This window comes from Myodes glareolus, chromosome 16 (assembly GCF_982192425.1).
Source record: "Myodes glareolus chromosome 16, mMyoGla1.1, whole genome shotgun sequence".
Taxonomy (NCBI): Eukaryota; Metazoa; Chordata; class Mammalia; order Rodentia; family Cricetidae; genus Myodes; species Myodes glareolus.
The window spans coordinates 72,966,257-72,988,076 of record NC_142041.1 but is presented as its reverse complement, the minus strand read 5'-3'; the positions used below and the strand labels follow the sequence as shown (position 1 = coordinate 72,988,076).

Sequence of the window (21,820 nt, the reverse complement as noted above, 5' to 3'; positions counted from 1 at the left end):
ACTAAGGAGAACTATAACTACCTGTCTTTGACTCTTCAAAGACCCCAGAGGATACAGTATTACCTAAGTAAACAGGAAGTGCATTGTAAGCAGCTTCCAAATTTCTAGAACTGATAAAAACATCTTGCAGCCTGGACAGTCACCAAAATACTTTTGTAATGTTGGGGCATCCTTCTTCAGCCTACAGGCCCATAGTATCCAGCAGACTTTTCCATGATGAAGGAAATTTGAAGATCTCTTCTGCCTTGTACTGACAAAAATTCAGCAGTTGTTGTCTTTTCTGTTCTGCAGAATGTCTGGCAGTTTCTTCTGGGAAGCAAAAACCCTGAAGGACCATCCCATCTTTTGGAAAGTTTATCAGTTACTTTTCTGTAGGTCCTGCATGTCCAACTCATACAGCATAACATAAAGCAATCTGGGCAAGAACAGTTTCTTTCCTATATTGCTAAACTTGTCTTGTTGAAGGTAAATTAGATAATGGGTTTTTTCAATGCCCATCAATTCTCTGAAATAATTGGTTCTGCCAGAAGCAGACAAGTCTCATTGTTTAGAAAAGTCTAAGTTCTTAAAATATTTTAAGTGCCATATTTTTTAGGAGGTGAGGTGTTGAAGATTATCTATATGACTGAATATATCTCCGTATATCTAGAAAATCTAACTAACATGATTATAACTTTGATTATTACATGACTCTCTTAATCTGTAATTTTTAATTATATATTACATTTTAAATGAGCTGTATAAACATAATACTTTAAACAAGATTAGAAATATACATATAAAATTTGACCTTAAATTTATACAACAAACCCACAGACATACCAATAAATAGTATACATAATTATATTATATCACCCTCCAGTTTTTTAGAAAGATTGGGAATTTGGTCATAGTATTCTCCAAACTGCTTCTTACTGTTTGTTGGGGCTAAGTATTCTTAAGGTTTATGGAGATGTTTCAGGGTGCAATATTCCATAAAACCACAATAGTCTGAAAGGAATTCAAAGGTTCCCATCCTCTATGGAAACAAAAGCTGAACCTTTTTTTCAAAACAACATATCCTTAGACTAAAATTTTCAAGTCAAGATACATTTATTATATATGTTGGATTAGATTAATAACCTCCAGATTCATGTGTTTTTCTGTGGTCAAAAATTCAAAGAAAACACAATGAATACATAATCCAACCTTTCTGTGTATTTTCTATCTTTATGAAGCTTTTAAAAATTACTTTTGATCTATGAAAATTTCCTTTCATTATGTCTTTCTGTACTCTTTTATATTACTTTTACTGTTTCCTTAGAGAATTTGTTTTATTTTAAGGCTATTTGTTTCTTTTTATAACTGTTTATATTCTTTTCCCATTTTTATACAGACTCTGTCTCATTTAGAGTTATTTTATGTCTGCATCTGTCTTATTGCATATTTGTAATATTTTCAGAACAGGATGCTGAGTGAGCTCCTTCTGCTCCTTCAGCCAATAGCCACTGAGATACCAGACCATTGGGGCATGGTCTCTCTCTCTTTAAAAAAGCAGCGGCTGTCCTCTATTCGCTCTCTGGCTTCCGGCTTTGCTTCCGACTCCTAGACTCCTTTCCTGATCACGCAGAGGGGCTGTTGCCTGGGACAGTAATCTGTAAGTTTTTACCCTTTGAATAAATAACCATTCCATTAATCATAATTCCAAACTGATGTGGGATTATTTGTGACTTACGCCTTCAACTGGTGCCCACGTGGATAACTGAATCCACAGAAAGTTTGAGAAAGCTGGGAAAGAATAGAGTAAAGCATGTTTTCTTGGTGGCAGCAAGTCTACTTCTGGGGTCTACTCTGCTTGATAGGGGCAAGCAAGCACTTTCATCTAAGAGAGGTTTCCTGACTCAGCTTTGGCTGCAAAACTCTGCAGCTCTTTGAGAGGTCCAGCTACGAAACACTTAAATGGTGTTGATGAAAAGCTGAATGCATGCTTTTCAGTTTTCAGCCCTAGCAGGAAAAAAGCTGAGCTGTTTGAAAATGCTGACTTTCTGGGCTATCCTGCCAGGGCAAACCCTGACTCTTTCAAATAAATGGTCCTGACTACAGAGGTTTTGAGTGTTGTTTAACACTATTGCAGCTTGCTTGCTGGCAAGGACCTTGAAACACCATAGAGTTGTGGCAATCAAAATGGCTACAGATGGTACCTCCGCCATGAGGCTGGAAAACTAAGAAGTGGGCTGAATCTAGCTGTCAAAGCCACGGCTTTCCATATTGCTTAGCATAAAGACTCATGTGGTCAAAAAAAGAGAAATATACAGTAAAGAGAGATTCAAAAACAAAGGAAACCCCTAAATGTTTTACAGTGTGTTAAAAATATATACAAGCTAAAAGTTAAAGTTCTTAAAGTTTAAAAGAAAAAAAGAGAGTAGTTGAATGTGGTAGTACACACCTTTAATCCCAATGTCTTGGATACAGAGGTAGATTGACCACTGTGACTTCAAGGGACAGAGGTAGATTGACCTCTGTGACTTCAAAGTGTGGTAGCACACACCTTTAAACCCATTGCCTAAGAGGCAGAGACAGACAGATATCTGAGTTCAAGGTGTGAGCACACACCTTTAATGCTAGCACTGGGGAGGCAGAGACAGTTGGATCTCTGTGAGTTCAAGGACAGCCTGGTCTACAGAGTTATTCCAGGACAAAGATATACAGAGAACCTGTATCAAAAAGTAAAAGTAAAAATAAAAGAAATAGAGGTTAAAATAAAACTGAACAAAGATGGAAAATACACAGACAATCTTGATACTGTATTGTAACATGAGGGTCAGCTTGTTGGGGTTTCTGTCCTGCCCAGCACCCCAACAAGTCAACAAGTCGCAAAGAAAATCACACACAGAACTCCATAAGATTATAAACTGATTGGCCCATTAGGTCAGGCTTCTTATTAGTCCTTGTAACTTATATTAATTCATTATCATTATCTATATTAGCCATAATGGCTCAGTACCTTTTCCAGTGGGGGCAGCTTACATGTTGCTTCTTCAGTGGTCTGCGCAGGAGTAGCAGGGGAATCTTCTTGCTTCCCAGAATTCTCCTGTTCTCATTGCATCACCTCTACTTTCTATATGATATTCCCGCCTATACTTCCTGCCTGGCCAATCACTGTTTTATTAAAATACATGATTGACAGAATACAGATAATTCTTCCACATCACTGTATGCTATTATGCTCTCTTTAAATTGTTTGAATGCTGAGGAAGGAACAACAGCTGCTAAAAGACTTTTGTTTATAAATGCTACTGAACTAACCCAATATAGGTATTTTGAAAATACTTTGACTTCAAAACTGAAGTAAAAAGGTATGTTACTGTGGAGAAGAGATTTTGCTTTTGTTTCCACAGAAAATGAGAGGCTGTTGATTCATTCTGAGTTAAGAAAAATCCAGATTGATCAAGGAAACCCACCCAAGAAATCTCCAGTAGGAACAGATGGCCCAGATGTCAGAGTTCTACATCCAGAACGGATTCAAGATGCTTCCTGAGATGATCGGGTCTCACCGGATACTCCAGTCAGAACTTGATTATAATTCTAAATTTTCTTTAGGTCCCCATAAGATTATCAGCACCCCCAAAACCAGCCAGAAGTACCCTTGAAAACTATGCCCACATTCCCAACAAATGGACTATGGATATTTTCCTTTTTTTTTTAAGAGGAGGAAGTGGTGCAGGAGAATTATCTGTATTCTGTCAATCATGTAGTTTAAGTAAATGCTGATTGGCCAGGCAGGAAGGATAGGTGGGAAAACCAGACAGGAAATAGAGGTGATGCAATGAGAACAGGAGAATTCTGGGAAGCATCCTTTGCCATTCCTGACCAGATCACTGAAGAAACAACATGTTTGCTGACAGCTGAAAAAGGTAGCAAGCCATATGACTAACATAGATCAGAATAATGGGTTAATATAAACTACAAGAGTTAATAAGAAGCCTGAGCTAATGGGCCAATCAGTTTTATAATCTTGTGGAGTCCTCTGTATGATTATCTTTGGGGTATGCCAGCTGTGGAGTGCCAGGCTGGACAGATACACCAACAAGCCAGCCCTCATGTTACCTTTTTTTTAAAAAAAAATTTCTCTCCCAAAGCCTTGTAAATAAATTTTCTTATTTTGTTTACTTTAACTTGTGTCTTTATCTTGAATTATGCTTGGAAACATTTTTCAGTATATTTTCATTATAGTGACTGAGATCGCTTTAGGTTTATTTAGCTGGTTTATGCTAAACCCTCCCAAATTCTGATAAATGTCTGCAGGTAAGGGGTGACTAAAATATGTTCATTGACACAAGCCTAGTTGCTGTATTTTAATTAGACATGAAAATGACTTTAGTAAGTATATGGAAAATAGAAAAAAATCTTAAAATTTGTAAAGAAAAAACATTTCACAAATGACAGGAGTCATGTGACCTCTTCAGGTGACAATGCCTGAGGATAGCACAAAATGATCTCCTAGTCTCAAGACCTTGGAGACTCTTACCAACTTGGCAAAGACCTATGGGAGAATTTACTTCATGATTATGGGCATGACCCTGAGAGCATAAGTGCTACATGTTCTCTTTGTATGTCAGCCATACTGCTGGCCTGATTGCGTCACAGTAGGTCAAGAAGTATCACATAGTTGCCTCATTGTTCTGGAAAGAATTATTTTAACCAGAAGAGTTTTTGAGAAATGCTATTATATAGATGATAACAAGAGTTAATCGGAACAGTCTAGTGTGATGATATTTTATTTTTAATTTTATTTTAATAAATCTTGCCTGAAAATCAGAATGCAAAACTAAGCCACTATAGGCCAGGGAATGGTAGAATTTTAGTCCCAGGACTAGGAAGACAGAAGCACATAGATTCTTGTGAATTTAAGTCTACCCTGGGCTACACAAGACTGATACAGAAACAGATCCAGGTTGTGGTGACTCAAACCTTTAGTCCCAGTATTTGGAAGTCAGACATCTTTAATTCGAGAACTAGGGAAGTGGAGACAGGAATAATGTGACTGAGCTGAGAGGAATATAAAGAGGAAGAAACAGGAACTTATTGGAGTATGTAGTCTGAGGTTTCATGGAAAATGGATCTCCACCATTCAATCTGAAGATTTGATAGGGGTAAAGGGTCTCTCTAGTGGCAGGCTGCTTTGTTTTTCTGATATTTAGATTGAATTCCAGTATTTCTCTCTGGATTTTTATTATTTGTGTTTTGTTTGGTGCCAAACATTTGGGGAGGGGTACAAATTCAGGGAAATGTCTTTTGCCTGTGACTTTATAGTCACCAGCATAAGTCAAAGCTCCACATGACCAGAGACACTGCTATAGTGGTTAGGATTTTTTTTTCTCTCCTCGTGGTCTCTCCCTGAACCACCTTCTGTGGTTTCTGTAAAACTAGGAAGCTGCCTTGAAATACATTTAGGCTTTTACTGTTCAATACAACAAAAATAAGTCTCACATCCTCATCAACAGTGCCAGCAGATTTGGTAAGACAAGTATGAATTCTTAAAATGAGGAATTAGTAAAGAGATAATTTCTCGCACATTGAAAATGGACAATATCATTACAATGTAGGGATTTGGGTCTCTGAACTGTTACACACTGTACAGTTTGAAAACAGAATGATTAAATGAGAGGGTAGAAAATTGGATGGGATTTGTGTAATGTCAATTGTGACTATGATCAGCATCATCATTTTAGTTTTATCACTAAAAATGTTGGTTAATCTGAGTGCTTAGATTCAATTTTTAGAAAAACTTAAAAAGAACAGATCATTGAGGTATTCAAATCCAAGGAGAGGTATTTAATAGAGGATGAATTTCAATGTTGCATTGTAAGAATAGAGAGGAACAGCCTAAGCATTTCAAATAACCAAATTTAACATATCCAGTAACCTTATGTCAGTTTCCAAATGGCATAACCTCTTTAAGAGCTGATTGGATTTTTAAGATAATGTTAGATTTAATAAGATTCACTGAAGCAATAGTCTCATATACCATGCAATCCTCTGTTGGAGAATCTCCTTCAGCCAATGGTCTTGTAGATGCTGGACCAGGTTGGGCATGGCTATTGGTACCAAAAATATGCACACTCATAAGCCTGCTGTTTTTTTTTCTCTCTCTATGATGGCCCTTCTCCCAACAAAAGCTTTCCCTCAAGGTGAGGGGTTGATTATAACAGGTATAATGTTGGGGGTTAGGGTGAAAGTATTGTAGGCTCAGGGATCTCTCTTTAAAAAAAATGAATGAAGAATAGCTGGATTAGTGTGAGCTTACTCACTAATTATAATTGCTCACTAATAATAACAGTATGAAATAAAGTGAATATTTGTGAGCTATTACTTATAGACAATTTGTATTGGAATAGATTCTTGTATATTAATACAAATTCACATTATATTTATTATATAAAATTTTCTATTTCTGGTTACCATATTTGTACACCTTTGCAAAGTTATTTTGTCATATTGTATGCATGCACATTTCTACCTCTCTTTAAGACTTTTTGTATATTGATACAATTTTAGAATATATTTATTATATTACACTATTCATTTATATCTTTAATCAAGATACTTCTATACTGTTTGCATTTTGAGGTCATTGTCCTCATTTGCTGCACAGTTGTTTAAAGATTATTTAATATTCTAATATGAAGTCTTATACAAGTATTAAGTATTATAGGTCAATAGTCATCGACAATTGTCATAGTTAGATTAATCAAGTTCTTTAGAAGCATAGAGATTGCCTTCTGCACAGAGAGGTAATCTTCAACCACTTTTAAAAACCTGTAGAATATGGCATATACATAAGTTCAGGTTCTGTTGACATGAGACCCAATTGCTCCTGGCAGCACTGATCTATTCCTGAGAGAATATTGAGCAACAAAGGTACTCTACTTGGAGCTTGTTTTTATCTAGGCAAAGCTGAACTTTGCCTATGCCTCGACCATTTATAAAATGCATGGTCTCTGGACTGGACAAGAAGGATACAAGAAAAAAAATGACAATGTTTGCCAAAATGGGGTAAGATGATTTTAAAATTTTTGCTGCCTCTAAAAATGGCCTGTAAGTTACTCTAGGTCTTAGCCAAATTTGGTTGCTTCAACATTACCAATAAGACACAGAATCTTTATGTTAAATTAATTTTCGAAATAATCAACATATGTTAATTATTATTAATATTGTTTTTGCTAGTTGTAATTCAAATTTTTATACCTGATATCTGCTCTTAGTGTATATTGATTGGTATTTGGTTTGGAACTCTCTTATTTAGACTAAAGGTGGAGGTGATGGTTAACCACCTTCAGCCATTGCCTTTGAGATGCTGGATCAGGTTGGGCATGACCTATAGTACCAAGCTGCTGCTGCTTCTTCTTCTTCTTCTTCTTCTTCTTCTTCTTCTTCTTCTTCTTCTTCTTCTTCTTCTTCTTCTTCTTCTTCTTCTTCTTCTTCTTCTTCTCTCTCTCTCTCTCTCTCTCTCTCTCTCTCTCTCTCTCTCTCTCCTATCTCTCCTGGCTTTTGGATTTTGTTCCTGTTCTCATTCATGCAGAGGACTGTGATCTCTGAGTCCCCCTAAATAAAGAACACTTTATATACTCAACACTTTATTATATTTGACATGGTTTGGGACTGCTTTATTTGCATTCACCTACATTCTCCTTTTGTGAAGTAAATGTCATTCATGGACAATTTTTAATAGAATTATCCCTAAATATGGGCAGACTTGATTTAAGCTGTGGTTTTGCATTAATTCCCTCAGCAAAGGAAATCTCAAAACAGTCTATCATAGACTTTGTTGTATGGTTACTAGTGTAATGAAGATATATAAGGAAAAGGGGCAAGCTGAGCAAAGAAAAACATTTGTGAAGAAATGGAACACCAGAAAGTGGAATGGAGTTAAGTTCTGTATTCAAAGAAATGAACTGGTTAAGAAATGGAATAAAGGAAGTCATGAGTCCAGAGAAAGATCCTACCCAACTACATTTCCAACTTGTAAAAAGGAATTAAAGGAAGGCTTAGAGTTGGGTCTGGTAGTACATGCCTTTAATTCCAGTACTAAGAAGGTAAAGGCTAGTGGGTCTCTGAGACCAGTCTGTTCTATGTAGTTTAGTCAGTAAAAGAAAACATAAAGTTGGTGAAGATGTACTTGTCCATATCCTAGGCCTGTAGTAAGGGGCTGCGGGCAGGCCTGCTTTTCGCCTCACCTGGCTCCTGCATGGCTAGCTTAGTCCCAGAAATAATAACACATAAGTTGTATTCATTTAAATACTGCCTGGCCCATTATCTCTAGAGAATTAGTTACTGGCTAACTCTCACATCTTGATTAACCCATTTCTAATAATCTGTATAGCACCACGAGGTGGTGGCTTACGGGGAAAGATTCAGCATGTCTGACCTGGTGGCTGGCTCCATGGCGTCTGCCTCATAGCCCTCTTCCCAGCATTCTGTTCTGTTTACTCCGCCTACCTAATTTTCTGTCCTATCAAGGGGCCAAGGCAGTCTCTTTATTGACCAATGAAAATAACACAATAGACAGATAACCCTCCTCCATCATAGGCCCAGTATACAGCAGAACTTGGTAGCTTTGTCAGGTGACTCTTGAGTTAGGTATTTTAAAAAAGGGTGCAGGTACATGGAATTTTTCTTTATGTCTAAGAAAAGTCCTTGAGTGGGGGCTTGTGGAGGCCTAGAGAGGCCACTGTCAAATTGAGACTTAGGTTCCTTTGGATAACCTAAGATGTTGGAGATTCCGATCCATTGATACCTGCTGAGGAAAGCTTCTAAAATGGAGTGGAAACAGCCCAAGAGAACGAAATATGTTACAGTCAACAGTGGTGAAATAAGTTGGAAATTAAAGAACATTTTGCCGTAAAACATGGAGATGCAGAGTTCAGTGTCTGCCCAGCTGGTTTTTTATCTTGATTTAATCAATATTTCCTCATTATGCTCCCTTCCCTGTGTTTTGGAATGATAATGGATATCCTATACATTATGTTGAAAGTATGTGATCTGCTTTTCATTTTTATTTTACAGGCGATTACAGTTAGGAGTTTATATGACTCTCTTAAAATACATGAAACTTTTAGATTTTAAATAAGTTTGAGACTTAATTATAAGACTATAAGAACTTTTAAAGTTGAACTGAATGAATTTTTGAATTATGATATGACCATAAGCCTTTGGGAACTTGATAGTGGAATGTAATAGTTTGAAAGAAAATGACCCGCAAAGGGAGTAGCACTATTAGGAGGTTTGGCCTTGTTGGAAGAAGTGTGTCACTGTGGAGGCAGGATTTTAAGTCTTGTATGTGTTCAAGATACTGCCCAGTGACACAGACCATTTCCTGTTGCCTACAAGTCGAGATATAAAACATCCACCTACCTTTTGTTACCATGCCTACCTGCATGTCACCATGTCATGTCATCATGATAATGAACTAAATCTCTGAATATGTGAGTCGCTCCAATTAAAAGCTTTTCCTTTATAAGAGTGTCCATGGTCATGCTATATCAAAAGTGCAATGAAACCCCAATTAAGACAGCTTGTAAGTATCCATCATCAAAATAAAGTCTTTATTCTGATAGAGGTAAGGACTAAAGAGAAAGGCTGATAGATATTCACACAGTTCTATGGGGAAATTATTCTCATTTTAATTGCTAATTTTTTATAATATTTGATGATTATTAGGAAAAATATCATGTTTTCCATTATTCATGATAATGCTAGGTTTCAAATATCATACTGGGGGACAATCAATCATACAGATTCCCAAGAAAGCATCTCTAGACAGATTGGTGCATGTTTCACTTAAATATTTAAAAAGAATAAGTTTCTGCTGTTTCTTCTTCACCAAAATAATACCTAGGGCTTTTTCAACCTCAGAGGGAACATTTTGTGACACTTTCAAATCTCATATGGTGGGAGAGAAACACATTGTGGTGAAAACTGACTTGCTTCCCTGACTTTGTATGGTTCATTCAGTCTCCTGTGATAGTCCCAGAAAACCACCTCCAAGGGGAACACAACAGCAGACATCTATGAATATTTCCCCACTATGCCATCTATCTGCTCTTAGAGTTGTCAATATAAAATATTGATACTATTCTGTTGAAGTCAGCTGGAGATTCAGGAACAGAATTGTTCTCTCTGATGACTTAAAATATAAAAAAATAAAAACCTAGGAAATAACCTTCCTCAAGACCAAGTAATACCACTTTTGGGTATATATCTCAAGGATGCTCAATTGTGCCACAAGGACATGTGCTCAGCTATGTTCATAGCAGCATTATTTGTCATAGCTAGGGGTAGAATGCTTGACTTTTATGCATGAGGCATTAAGTTTGAATGTCAACATTTTGCTGAACAAAGAAACCAGAAAAGAGTAACAGCACACACATGTACAAGCACACAGACAAATGGCAAGAAAACTAATGTACTTTGCTTTCTTAATAATAAATTCTAATCATAATTTGCCTCACAGAATTTGAGTCTATTTATGCAATTGTATTATTTTTCATTTGATTACATTTAGAACATAAAGAATAACTATAAAATAAACTATCTTGAAGACATAAGAACAGAAATTAGAGAAAACATATTGGGGTGATTCTGATTCCTCTCAGTTTCTGTGGATAAAAAAGATAGTTTAATGTGATGAAGCAGTTGTAGTGGAAAACTAATTTCTCTTCAGATGTATGGCCTATTTGAAAAGCAAGACCCTGTGATGAGGTGGATTACTTTATAACCTTATCTTTCAGTACTCAGAAGAGCAATACACATTCTTGAAATGTAATTTGAATGGTGACTCTTGTAAAGAATTGAGGATCATCTAAGTTTCTTTTGTACATCAAGTAAATGTATTTTCAAACACAGGCATGCCATAGGGAGTATATTAAACAGACACAAAACATATTTAAGTGTGGTTGGATTGCTTTTATTTTTGACTTGTTTTGTCCCATTGTAGAGATACAAACTGTTCACACTGAATATTAATAAAGTGACACAAAAAGACAAAGGATATGCCAATTTGTTTTTAAAAGAACCAGTATTTATTAAGAAATTATGTGCTGAATGTGCCTACATTCTGTAGGGATGGTCTCTCCCTTTTCAACTGCACAAGACAAAAGCCAAGAGAATTTGGAAAATACAATTCTTGGGAATAGAGGATTCTGAGGACTAGGGGATGAGATGAAGGGGTGTGTGCACTAACTGAAATTTTGGGATCCCAGGACAAGACAATCTTTTCCTACTACTTCTCATCTATCCAAATACTGAAAACTGTCCGCAGAATTTCACAGTCAGTCTCAAGTAATAGATGATTGGATCATTTCAGCTCACTAGTGCCAAGCATGCTCACAGGTCAAACCAATGTCCTTAAACGGTTGCATCACTTCTGAAATAACTGCATTCTTTATTAATAAAATGGTGCTTATAAAGGGCAGAAATATAGCTTTTTCAAATAGTTCTCCTCATAGTCTAAAGTACCTTAAACTATAAATAGAAAATAAATTATAGAAACTAGCATACAATGTATATTCTCCATATGACATTGCTGGAAACAAGCTTTAAATGTAGAATTACAATATTATGTGACTATGTGATCAACAATGACACATGCTAATCATAAAAATAGCTTTTACAAATATACATTTGTATACTGTGTCTCTCTCACCATTCATTAATGTCCTTCACACTTTAACACTCACAAAATGTAATTATAAAGAGGGAAAATACATTTACAATGTAAACCATAAAATGACAGTTTTACAGCTTTTCACACACAAGAAATGGTATGTCTGAAAGTGAACAATATGGTCCATATGACTGGGGCTTTATATAAACTGAATTGGAGGTGCTGCTGTTCAGGATGAAATCACCTTTGACATTTCTGCACATGTCACAGCCTCCTTTTCTTCTTTTACAATATTGTATACAACTTCAGATCACTTTATCTGTAGAAACTGAAAAGAAAAATAATTACTTGAAAAAGGCAGAGATTTGTGGTTTGTTGTTTTTAAGATGTGGGTATACAAGTTATATCTGAGGAGTAGATAAAGAGAAAACTAAAGCAGTAACTATGACTTTAGATTATATACGTATTAAAATAATATTTTTGTTGATTCTTTCAGAACTGTATTCCTTATTACAATGTAGTTTGATCATATCAACCCCTGCTCCTCCTGTCACTCCTCCAAGAAGGACCTCCATACTGCTTTTCTGACTGCCTGTGTTCCTTTCTTCCTTTCTTTCTTTCTGTCTTTCTTTCTTTCTTTCTTTCTTTCTTTCTTTCTTTCTTTCTTTCTTTCTTCCTTCCTTCCTTCCTTCCTTCCTTCCTTTCTTTCTTTTTTCCTTTCTTCCTTCCTTCCTCCCTTCCTTCCCTTCTTTTGTGCAGATCCTCTCACATCTACTCTGTGCTGCCCATATACTGGTGAGTATGAACCCATTCACAGAAGCATCAAAGATATAAATAATAAGAAATACAGTAATCAAGAAACATTTATTAGAAGAGATCTAAAAGCCTTTATTGGCCCCACACATATAAATGCACATTTCATGAAATCCATGTCAGTGTGTGAGACTGAATTGTCCTTTGTAATATAGAGATTCAAAGATTAGTGTATTGTGATACTATTAATATATAATCAGTGTGATTAACTTCATCAAAAATAAATTGTGTGGAACTTCAGAAATAGCACAATTGGAAAAAAGTATTATAAAATTTATAGACACAATGCATTAGTTAGTGACTCATTCTGAAGATATATCTGGACTCTGTTTTATTTTATACTTAAAAAATATTTCACTGTAGTTAATTAGGAGGACTTAACTGAAGCTTAACAGTGTATAAACTTTAACAGTAGGGTATTGTTTTAAGATTAAACAGATCACCTAATTTTAATTTAAAATCTTTGTATTAATAACTGAATTGAAATGCCTAATATGTAATTATGCTTAATTTTATGTAATTTTATAATTGTGGTTAATTATTCAATACAAATTTATTATTGTTAAGTGCTGAGGTGTTCCAAAGGTTCCTTCATTTATTAAATACTAATTTCAAAATAATCATAAATTGCATCGATTTTACAATTTTTTTTTCAAAACAAAGGAACCAAATAAAACAACAACAACAAAAAAATTAGACCTGCTATTCTCCCAATATCTTCAAAGGTTTTTGATGGAAAAATTATATATGTGTCAACAACAAGGACAAAACTAAATTTGGCACTTAGGTGATAGTAACTGCTCTGGATGTGTTCAGAGGCCGATTTGTCTTGCACACAGTCGTCTTTAAACTAAACTCAGTGTACCTAGGTAGCAATTTCTCTTTGCCATCCTGCTAATCCTTTATGCTAATGAACACCACAAGGAAAGTAATGCCAGCACTGTGAGAGGCCATTTTTCTTAGTAAATGTATACTTTTAATTTTACAAAATCTTCAATTACATATAAAATGTTTATTAGACCATAAATGATACTGCTAATAATTTTATATTAAGAAAAATGTTGTCAAAGTCATTTTGCGTAAATACTTAATACAGTGTAATTGTAATGATTGTTCTGTATCTCTAAAGGACAAGCCATGCCCATTCCCTTCCTGCTTGCAGCCTCAGAGCCCTACTTTCTCTCTTCCTGTCCCCTCTCTCGGAGAGGCTGCCTCTCTCCCCCCCTCCCCCCTCCCCTTTTTCTTTCCCCTCCGTAATCCACCTAATAAATGTCTAACTTTACTCTGTATGGTACGTTTTTTGGTCTCTCTCACCTGCCAGCGGCAGTCACATGGAGATCTGCTGCATGGTCTTGTGCACCATTCCTGCTTGGAACTGGCTGCTTTTGGAACCCCTGCAACTTGAAGCAAACCCATCTGCATGGTGTGCCTAACTGTCTGCCACTTGCCCACCCGCCGCCCATATAACTAGCTGCCAGGTCCCTCAGATTCTTTATCTTTTTTTTTTTTTTTTAACTTCTTCTCTTTTCTTTTTATTCCTTGCTGTAAAAGGCTGCTCAGAGTGGCCTCTGGCCTCTCTGTCTTCTCAGTCACACCGACAAGATTCAGCCAAGCATTAGCACCCCACCCAGGGTCAGGGGACGCCCGGGCCATGGGTTCCTGTGGTGTTCGTGCTGATTCACACCCCGCCACAGTCGAAAGACATCTCACAGTGGGCCTAGTGGTGTTTTGCAGGTTTTCACAATTTCAGCTGTGTGTAGCAACCATCCATGTCTGTCCCCCAGCTTTTTTCAATTCCAGCGGTGGCATGGTGCAGTTTTTTCTGTTCCAGCCTTTTGTTCCCCTCTGTGACTTGTGGCATAGGGACTCAGCCACAGGGCAGATCACACCTCTAGGTCCCTCTTATTAAGCTTAAAATCCTTATAGCTCAAAAATTGTAACTTTTTCATACAACATGTGTTTGCAGCCATTTTGATTTGGGGTCAGGTGACTTTGCCACCATCTTGTCTGAGAACCAGATCAGGTGACAAGGTTCCATCATCTTTACTGAGATATTCCTTGCCCGGTTCTTCAGTGTTAACTCTATTACATGGATGACCTTACCGCCTAGCCAGGTCAGGTGACCAGGTTCTTTCATCTTTATTAAAGTATATACTGCCTTGTCCCCCCGTTTTCACTAAATTACTCTTATTGACTCTGTTGCATGTATGTTTTGTGCAGTTGCATGCCTTTGGTAGGGCCTACCAAGAGCACCCTCTTTCCCAATTCCTGTTCACTCTATGTGTGTATGTTCATACATGTAACTTAAATACACCTATGTTTATTATTAAATGCTATGATTGTTTATTTCATCTCATTTCAGACAATAAAAACAATAAGTCTCATATTTTAAACTGGTATGTACTTTTAAGTCTCTCACAAAATACCTTATTTTTAAATCAACCTTCATTTAAAATACATTAAGCAGTTCTTTACTATTGTCAGTTCTGCCATTAACCTAATATTGCAAGTAGTTTTTTCTTCTTTCTGCCTTTTTATGAGTGTAAATCTTACCAGTTAAGAGCCAGTACAGTCAAGCTCAGATCCAACCTTCCAGGCAGATTCTATACTGTAGTTATACCTAATAAACAGCCCTCAACTTCTCAGAGATCTTGGAAATGTGATATTTAAATATTTAATTATTAAAAACCTTTCATAACAAAAAGAGACAGGTTGGCTCCTAGCAGCAACACTCACTTCCTTCAAAGAAGACAGAAGACAAATGGACACACAACAATGTCCATCTGCATGGGGCAAAACTGCTTTTCATCTAAACTAAAGATCTCCTGACATGAACAGAATCTCTGGAATCAACAGCCTAGCTGCTCAGGTCAAGGCAAGCATGTCTTTCTACAGATTTCTCAGCCCACAGGAACTTCTGGAGCCTGGCAGGCCCTCCATTAAACAGCAACAGGCAAATGTGACCGTCAGCGACCATGGAGGACCCTAAAGAGTAGCTCTGGGTGCCAACCAGGTAAGTTCTCTGTCATTTTTTAATTAGTAACCCAAGTAAAATTTTATCCTTCTCAAAGATCTCTGATACAGTTTGATAGCTGAGAGGTTTTGTCAGTTTTTTTTAAAAAAAACAACCTCACCCAATCAATTTCAAATCAAATTTCTCTCTCATGATGTTTTTTATACTCTTAAACTACTTTACATTGTACAAAATATGTCACAATCATTAAACAATGTGTGTCCAAAACTTCTGTTTTCACAAACCCAAAAAATTCTTGTGAGTTCCAGGGAGCCAAATTAAAGAATCCGTCTTAAACAGTTCAGATACATCCCCCTAAATTCCCTGACCCTAATTTTTTTTCCTTAATTTAACTTTGTTCTCTGCTCTGTCAATACCTTAACCAGGTATAAGAGACACCAGGCATTTCCATACCACAAACACCAGACAGGAGCAAAGAGATCAGCTATGCCAGGATGTGGCCAGTACCCATCCTTCTCAGGTTCCCCCACCCCCCAAAGATGATGTCCACAAATAAGTAGGAAGCAGTCTTGAGAATCCACCACCCCAATTCCTTCAACTTTTGGTGCCTAATCTCCCACTTTTTATTATAAAAAAGAGCTGGGAATGTAATGATTGTTCTTTCTCTTTAAGAGACAGGCCATGCCCACTCCCTTCCTGCTTGCAGCCTCAGATCCCCACTTTCTCTCATCCGGTCCCCTCTCTTGGAGAGGCAGCATCTCTCCCTCTATTCATCTTTCTCTCTCTCTCTCCCCCCTTCTCCACTTTTTATTTCTCCTCCATAATCTATCTAATAAATGTCTAACTTTACTCTGTATGGTATATTTAGCCATCTCTCTCTACCACCGGCCAGAGTCACATGGAGAACTGCCGCGTGGTCTTGTGCGCTGCTTTCAGGATCCTGAAAGCTTGCAGAAAACCCATCTGCATGGTGTGCCTATCTGTCTGCTCCTTGCTCTCCTGCTGCCCATATAGCTACCTGCCAGGGACGCCCAGGGAACCAGTCACCTTTGGAGACCTGCTGCGAGGTGTGCCCAGTCCCTGCACAGTATTGGCTGCTTTTGGAACCCGCTGCCCTCTCTGCTCTCGGGAACCACAGCAAATCCATTACAGTAATGGTCTGGTGAATTTTTATTTAGAATGTTCTTTGAAAACCTGATTGAGTCAAAAGGCTTCAAAGTTATTTTATTGTTATTGTTGTTTTATGGGGTTTTTTTTCTTTATACTGAATTCTTACTATGGCTATTATATTGAAAGTCTAAAGAAGCTAGGACATACTAAAATATTTAATGTATTAGGAATTAGGAACTTTTTCATTTAATAAAAACAGACTGTTTGATGAAACAGACAAATAAAGTAAAAGTAAAAAAGAAACCAAATATATTAAATTACAAATTACATTTACAAGGTTTGGGTGCCAAATTACTATTCAAAGACTTTTACAAGTGCTTTGTGGATCTTGATGTATTTATATGTATTCTCTTAAAATAAATGTATTTCAATTTTGATTTTCAACTATAGTATATCTTATGTAACTGAAATTAAACAAGTGTTAATAATACTTGCATCTGAAGAAAACAACAATCCAGGAATATGACACAAATATATTTTGTTATATATTTAATTATCTCATCTTATTTCTAGTTACTCAATCTATAACATATGCATCTTAAACGTGTATTTAAAACTTAAAACATTATTCAATTTTGTTCATCTAATTCTAGGATGTGCTCATGCGTATAGGAGAAATCAATTCTGGTATAAAACCACAATATTTTAAACTCATGCTTCAAAATTATATACTATTGTTAGTGTGGAGTAAAGGAAGTTTTGTACATAATCTGTAAGTAAATACCAAAATGAGAAATTTCTGTTGTGGGAAAAATATCTTAAGCAATACCAGATGAATGCTGTCATGTGAAAATCAAGCACTGTAGTATTACAAGCTGGTTGGTAAAAGCTGCATGCAGGAGGGACCTAGAACAGCTGAAATGCCTGCAATTACCCTCTTGTCACAGAGTCTTAATTATTTTTATCATAGATGGAAAATGCTGTAATTAATGTTGTAGCTATTTTTGTAAAGTTTCCATTCACTGTACTTCTTCATATTAAATTCTGAGATATCACTTTGATTTAGAATATTTGCATACTGTCCTGCACATCTGGTAATTATTCACTTTATTAGAAAGGAAAATACCAGGTTATAGACTTCTGTTCATTCTCTCTTATGCTTTTCATACCTTTTTTATTTTCTCCTTTGTTTCTTAATTATAAATGATCTTGTAAAATGATGACTTCTGATGAAGAAAAGAGGAAAAGAGGTCTTGAATATAATATATTGAAATATTTCCAGAAATGTATAAAGTCTATGATGATTATAAAATAAAATCTTTATTAACTTTACTTTCTGTTGTGCTATTATTAGATATATGGAAACATGACTTGAATATATTTTTTTCATTAAATAATGGAAAAATTATTCTCAAAGATTTTATAGAAAACCAAGAGTGAGAAAGGCTTCCTGTTGATTTCTAATTTTCTGGAGAGAAAGGAATAGGCTGTAACTTTCTAGATACCTTCTATTCCTTCAGGTAAATGGTCATTTCTGAAATTGGTCTGTTTAGCATAATGTGAAACTAATTATGCTCTCTTGAATAGTGGGTAATTTATCTTTTTGCTGTATGGAAGCTTGGATGCTTTTAAAACAAATTCGCTTGATGATAAATGTTATTTTTTTTCCAACTCTCATTTGCTTTTATTTCTGAAAACGACACAGGAAATCACTCTAACAGGACTGGATTACACTTCTTCTGTTTTACTAAGATCAGGAAGACCGCATGAACCACAAACCAAGTTTGTTTACTTTTAAGCCCCATGTATTCACGTTTGTTAAAATGAAGAGATACAGTAAAATATGGAAAAACTACAACTTACATAAAGTTTTACCAAAAAAACTTTAAAATACAGTTTATGAATTATCATTTATGAGAAATGTTTATCTTTCTAAATTGAGATGTGTAACAATCAGATATTTCATATTGTCTTTGCAGTATCCTTAACGGCAAAAAATAAGAAAAATTATATAATATTGACACATACATAACAGTAATAAGTACCTTATCAACACTGTCCACAAGGGTATGCTATGAAATTTATCAAGAGAGGCAGTAGGATTATAGGAATTTGAGACATGACTAAAATATAACCAACGATTATTAAATCAGGCAAATGAAAGGTATGTCAATTAGAAAATCCAGAGTCTTGGAGGAAAGTTTAGTTGTGTCCTTCAAACAACTGTCCAAAAATATATCTTACTATTAGACATAAACCTGGCCTCTGATAGGCATGCTACTAAAGATAGATGCATTGGCAACCCAAGTATATTCAACGTCAGCCAAATCTGTTTTAAATCCATGTTCTCCAATAAAAATGTCTAACCCTAGTGTCTAAATTTTACCAATGGGAAGAGAATGCTCAGGCCAGAGACCAGGCAGATTTAGCTATCAATATGACAGAAAAAATAAAATCAAACCTTCTGTATTTTATGCCACTCTGTGTTAGTTTATACTACCGTGATATCTCTGAATAAAATCCACTTATTATAAGAAAGATTTTTCAGAAATGATTTTTAAATATCTGACAAATTGGTACATGGTTGGTTGGCTCTTTTAAATTAACTTGCTTTTGAATTTGCAGCAAGAATGAAATATCACAGGAGAATGTTATGGTTGAGTATTTGGGTAAGCCCAGGCTCACATCTAATACTAATATATCAGTCGGTAGAACATGAGACTACTAATCTCAGGGTCATGGGTGTAGGCACCATGTTGGGTGCCAATTTGTTGGAGGGGACTGCTTGTTTGTCCCAAAATAACCACACAGAAACCATATTATTTAAATCACTGCTTGACCCATTAGATATAGCTTCTTATTGTCTAATCTTAATTTAACCCATCTCTATTAATCTTTGTATCAACATATGGCTGTGGCTTACAGGATAAAGTTTCATCTGTCTGTCTCTGGGAGGGCTACATGGTTTCTCTCTGACTCTGCCTCCTTCTTTCAGCATTCAGTTTAGTTTTCCCTGGCTACCTCTCTTTTCTTGTACTTCTGCTATAGGCCCAAAGCAGTTCCTTTATTTATCAATGGTAATCACAGCATAAAGAAGGACATTCCTCATCAGTTCTTGGGTAGACACAACCAAATTTTCTACTCATGGCAGTTGAAAATCAGAATTAAAGAGAGGGGGTAGGGACAAGTTCTACTATTTAAAATAATGTCCAAGTGACAGAATACTCCAAGCAGCCCCCACCTACTGATCACTCAACTATAAACCTCTGAATGCATTTATCATTCAATGAGATGCCCATCCTTGCAATTCAAATATCTTTCAGAATCATCACAGCCTGGGGAATAAGACTTCAGTACACTGGCCTTTTAGGGGAACATATCTTTTCAGAACTCTAATGCAGTTGTTTACCAAGGATATAATTGCTTGAGGTGTTGATCCCTAAGTTTCCTGGATCTGTAAGACTAGTTTTAGACTCCTGTTGGTGATAAGTAATAAGATTATAGACCTGCCAATCTGCTAGTGATCTTGTCTGTATTTATGAATATTTGCCTTATAGATTTCCAAATATTACTAGGAAAACATTTATAAAATTGTCAGTGCATAAGATTTTTTATTGAAAATGAACAGAATGAATGAGAGATTTATGATTTCCCTTTATATAAATGAGTAAAAATGTGAAGTTCCAAAGAGTTTGAAAGACACTCAGCTGGAATTTCTTACTAGAGTCATCAGCCTGACTGTCATCAGGAATCCTTAGCATTACTCTTGGTAATTACACTTTCTGAACATCAGAACTGTCAGATGATCTTGTTAAACTGAGATTGCTAGAGTCTTATCTATTTGTTCTCTTGCATGGCATTTCTTTTCTTTCTTAACTATCTTAGCACCATCTCAGTTCTTGGGACCAGCTTAATTTAACTGTTGAAAGGCTATCCTTTGAGGACCTTTGAAATCCTACATATCTGATGACTATTCTTTCCCCAAGACCATATCTTGGAATTATTCATTTAACTGACAGTCTTGAAAAATTAGGTAACTCCTCTTGTTGGGGCATTATCTTCATCTGAAATATACTTAGACTCTTTCTGAACACTTTACAACTTGCTGGATTCAATAACCTCACATTCTGTCTGTGTGAAAGGCTCCACTACAAACAGGATCCACCCAGCCTTCCACTTTGAATGTGGATCTTGTATTGGTACTTAAGAAATGAAAGCAACCATCTGGACAAAAGTAATAAAGGTCTTTACTTCAACAGTTTCCTGATATCTGATAGCATCCATTTGATTTTTTTTCTGGCTATGTAGTTTTAAATGGGACCCTGATTACTTAAAGAAAAATAAAAATCTATTGCATTAGCTGTATATATTGGAAAAAATACGTTCCCTCGAGACAATAACTACTGTGACAAGCCATGATCCATAATTCTTGATCAAACCTGATCCACTGCATTCAGGGAGTGCTGTATTCCTTTTATTTTATCTCTATTCCACTTTCTCAATTTAATACCACCCGTCAAAAACTTATTTTTAACTATTCAGTTTTACAACCTTAGCTAATTTGTCCTGTTTAATAATTTTCATTTTTATTCAATCTTTCATCAGAAAAGTGTAACTAAGAGGCAATGGGACTTTACATTATGGTGGTTCATAAGTAGGTATCCAAAATTATTAGTTTTGCCCACCAGTGAATTAATGTTTTTTATAATGTCTTAGAATTTGAGTGTTTATGTATAATATGCTTTATTCTTTCTTAAAATTGAAAGACAACATAAAAATAGTAGCATAATTATAAATATAAGAGAAAAGAAAACAGATTACTAAATTAACCTTATTTAATTCATATGGATATAAAATATAAGAAAATAAAATACCAGTGGGTTTCATGATTTATTCTTTAGTGTAGTTTATGTGCTTATCTTGTTGGAATAATATAAAGTGATCCACATTGATTTAAATAAAATGTGCTAACATATGATTATAATTACAAATGTCATATCCTTGCTGGGTATTTGGCAGGAATGTGGTCTATCATATATGATTTTTTAAAATTTCCATTCAAGTTAAACAACATCATTTTTTCTGTGTAAGCACTGATTTTTGCTAAAGCTGTCATTAGTATGATAATAGTTTTGACATCTAGACTCACATAATCTATTTATATTTGGAGAACATTTCTTTTCCTTGAAATCTCAAATTATTTTCAAGTGAAAAGCAGATAGTATTTTTTTGGATTCATTATAGGAATTATTTCTTAGTTATGGAAAATGTAATGATGC

The 21,820-nt window shown here is 35.7% G+C and overlaps 1 protein-coding gene across 6 annotated transcripts in view; it reads right to left on the bottom strand.

Moving 5' to 3' along the window:
• Positions 1 to 11,037: 11,037 nt before the first annotated feature.
• Ralyl (RALY RNA binding protein like) overlaps positions 11,038 to 21,820 on the bottom strand; it is a 758,034-nt gene continuing 747,251 nt past the window's right edge. For all 6 annotated transcript variants that reach the window (XM_048420264.3, XM_048420263.3, XM_048420267.3 and 3 more), the window contains one exon: positions 11,038 to 11,972. In XM_048420264.3, the coding sequence (XP_048276221.1) occupies positions 11,950 to 11,972 (23 nt within the window). In that variant the 3' untranslated portion in view covers positions 11,038 to 11,949. The remainder of the gene's footprint in view (positions 11,973 to 21,820) is intronic.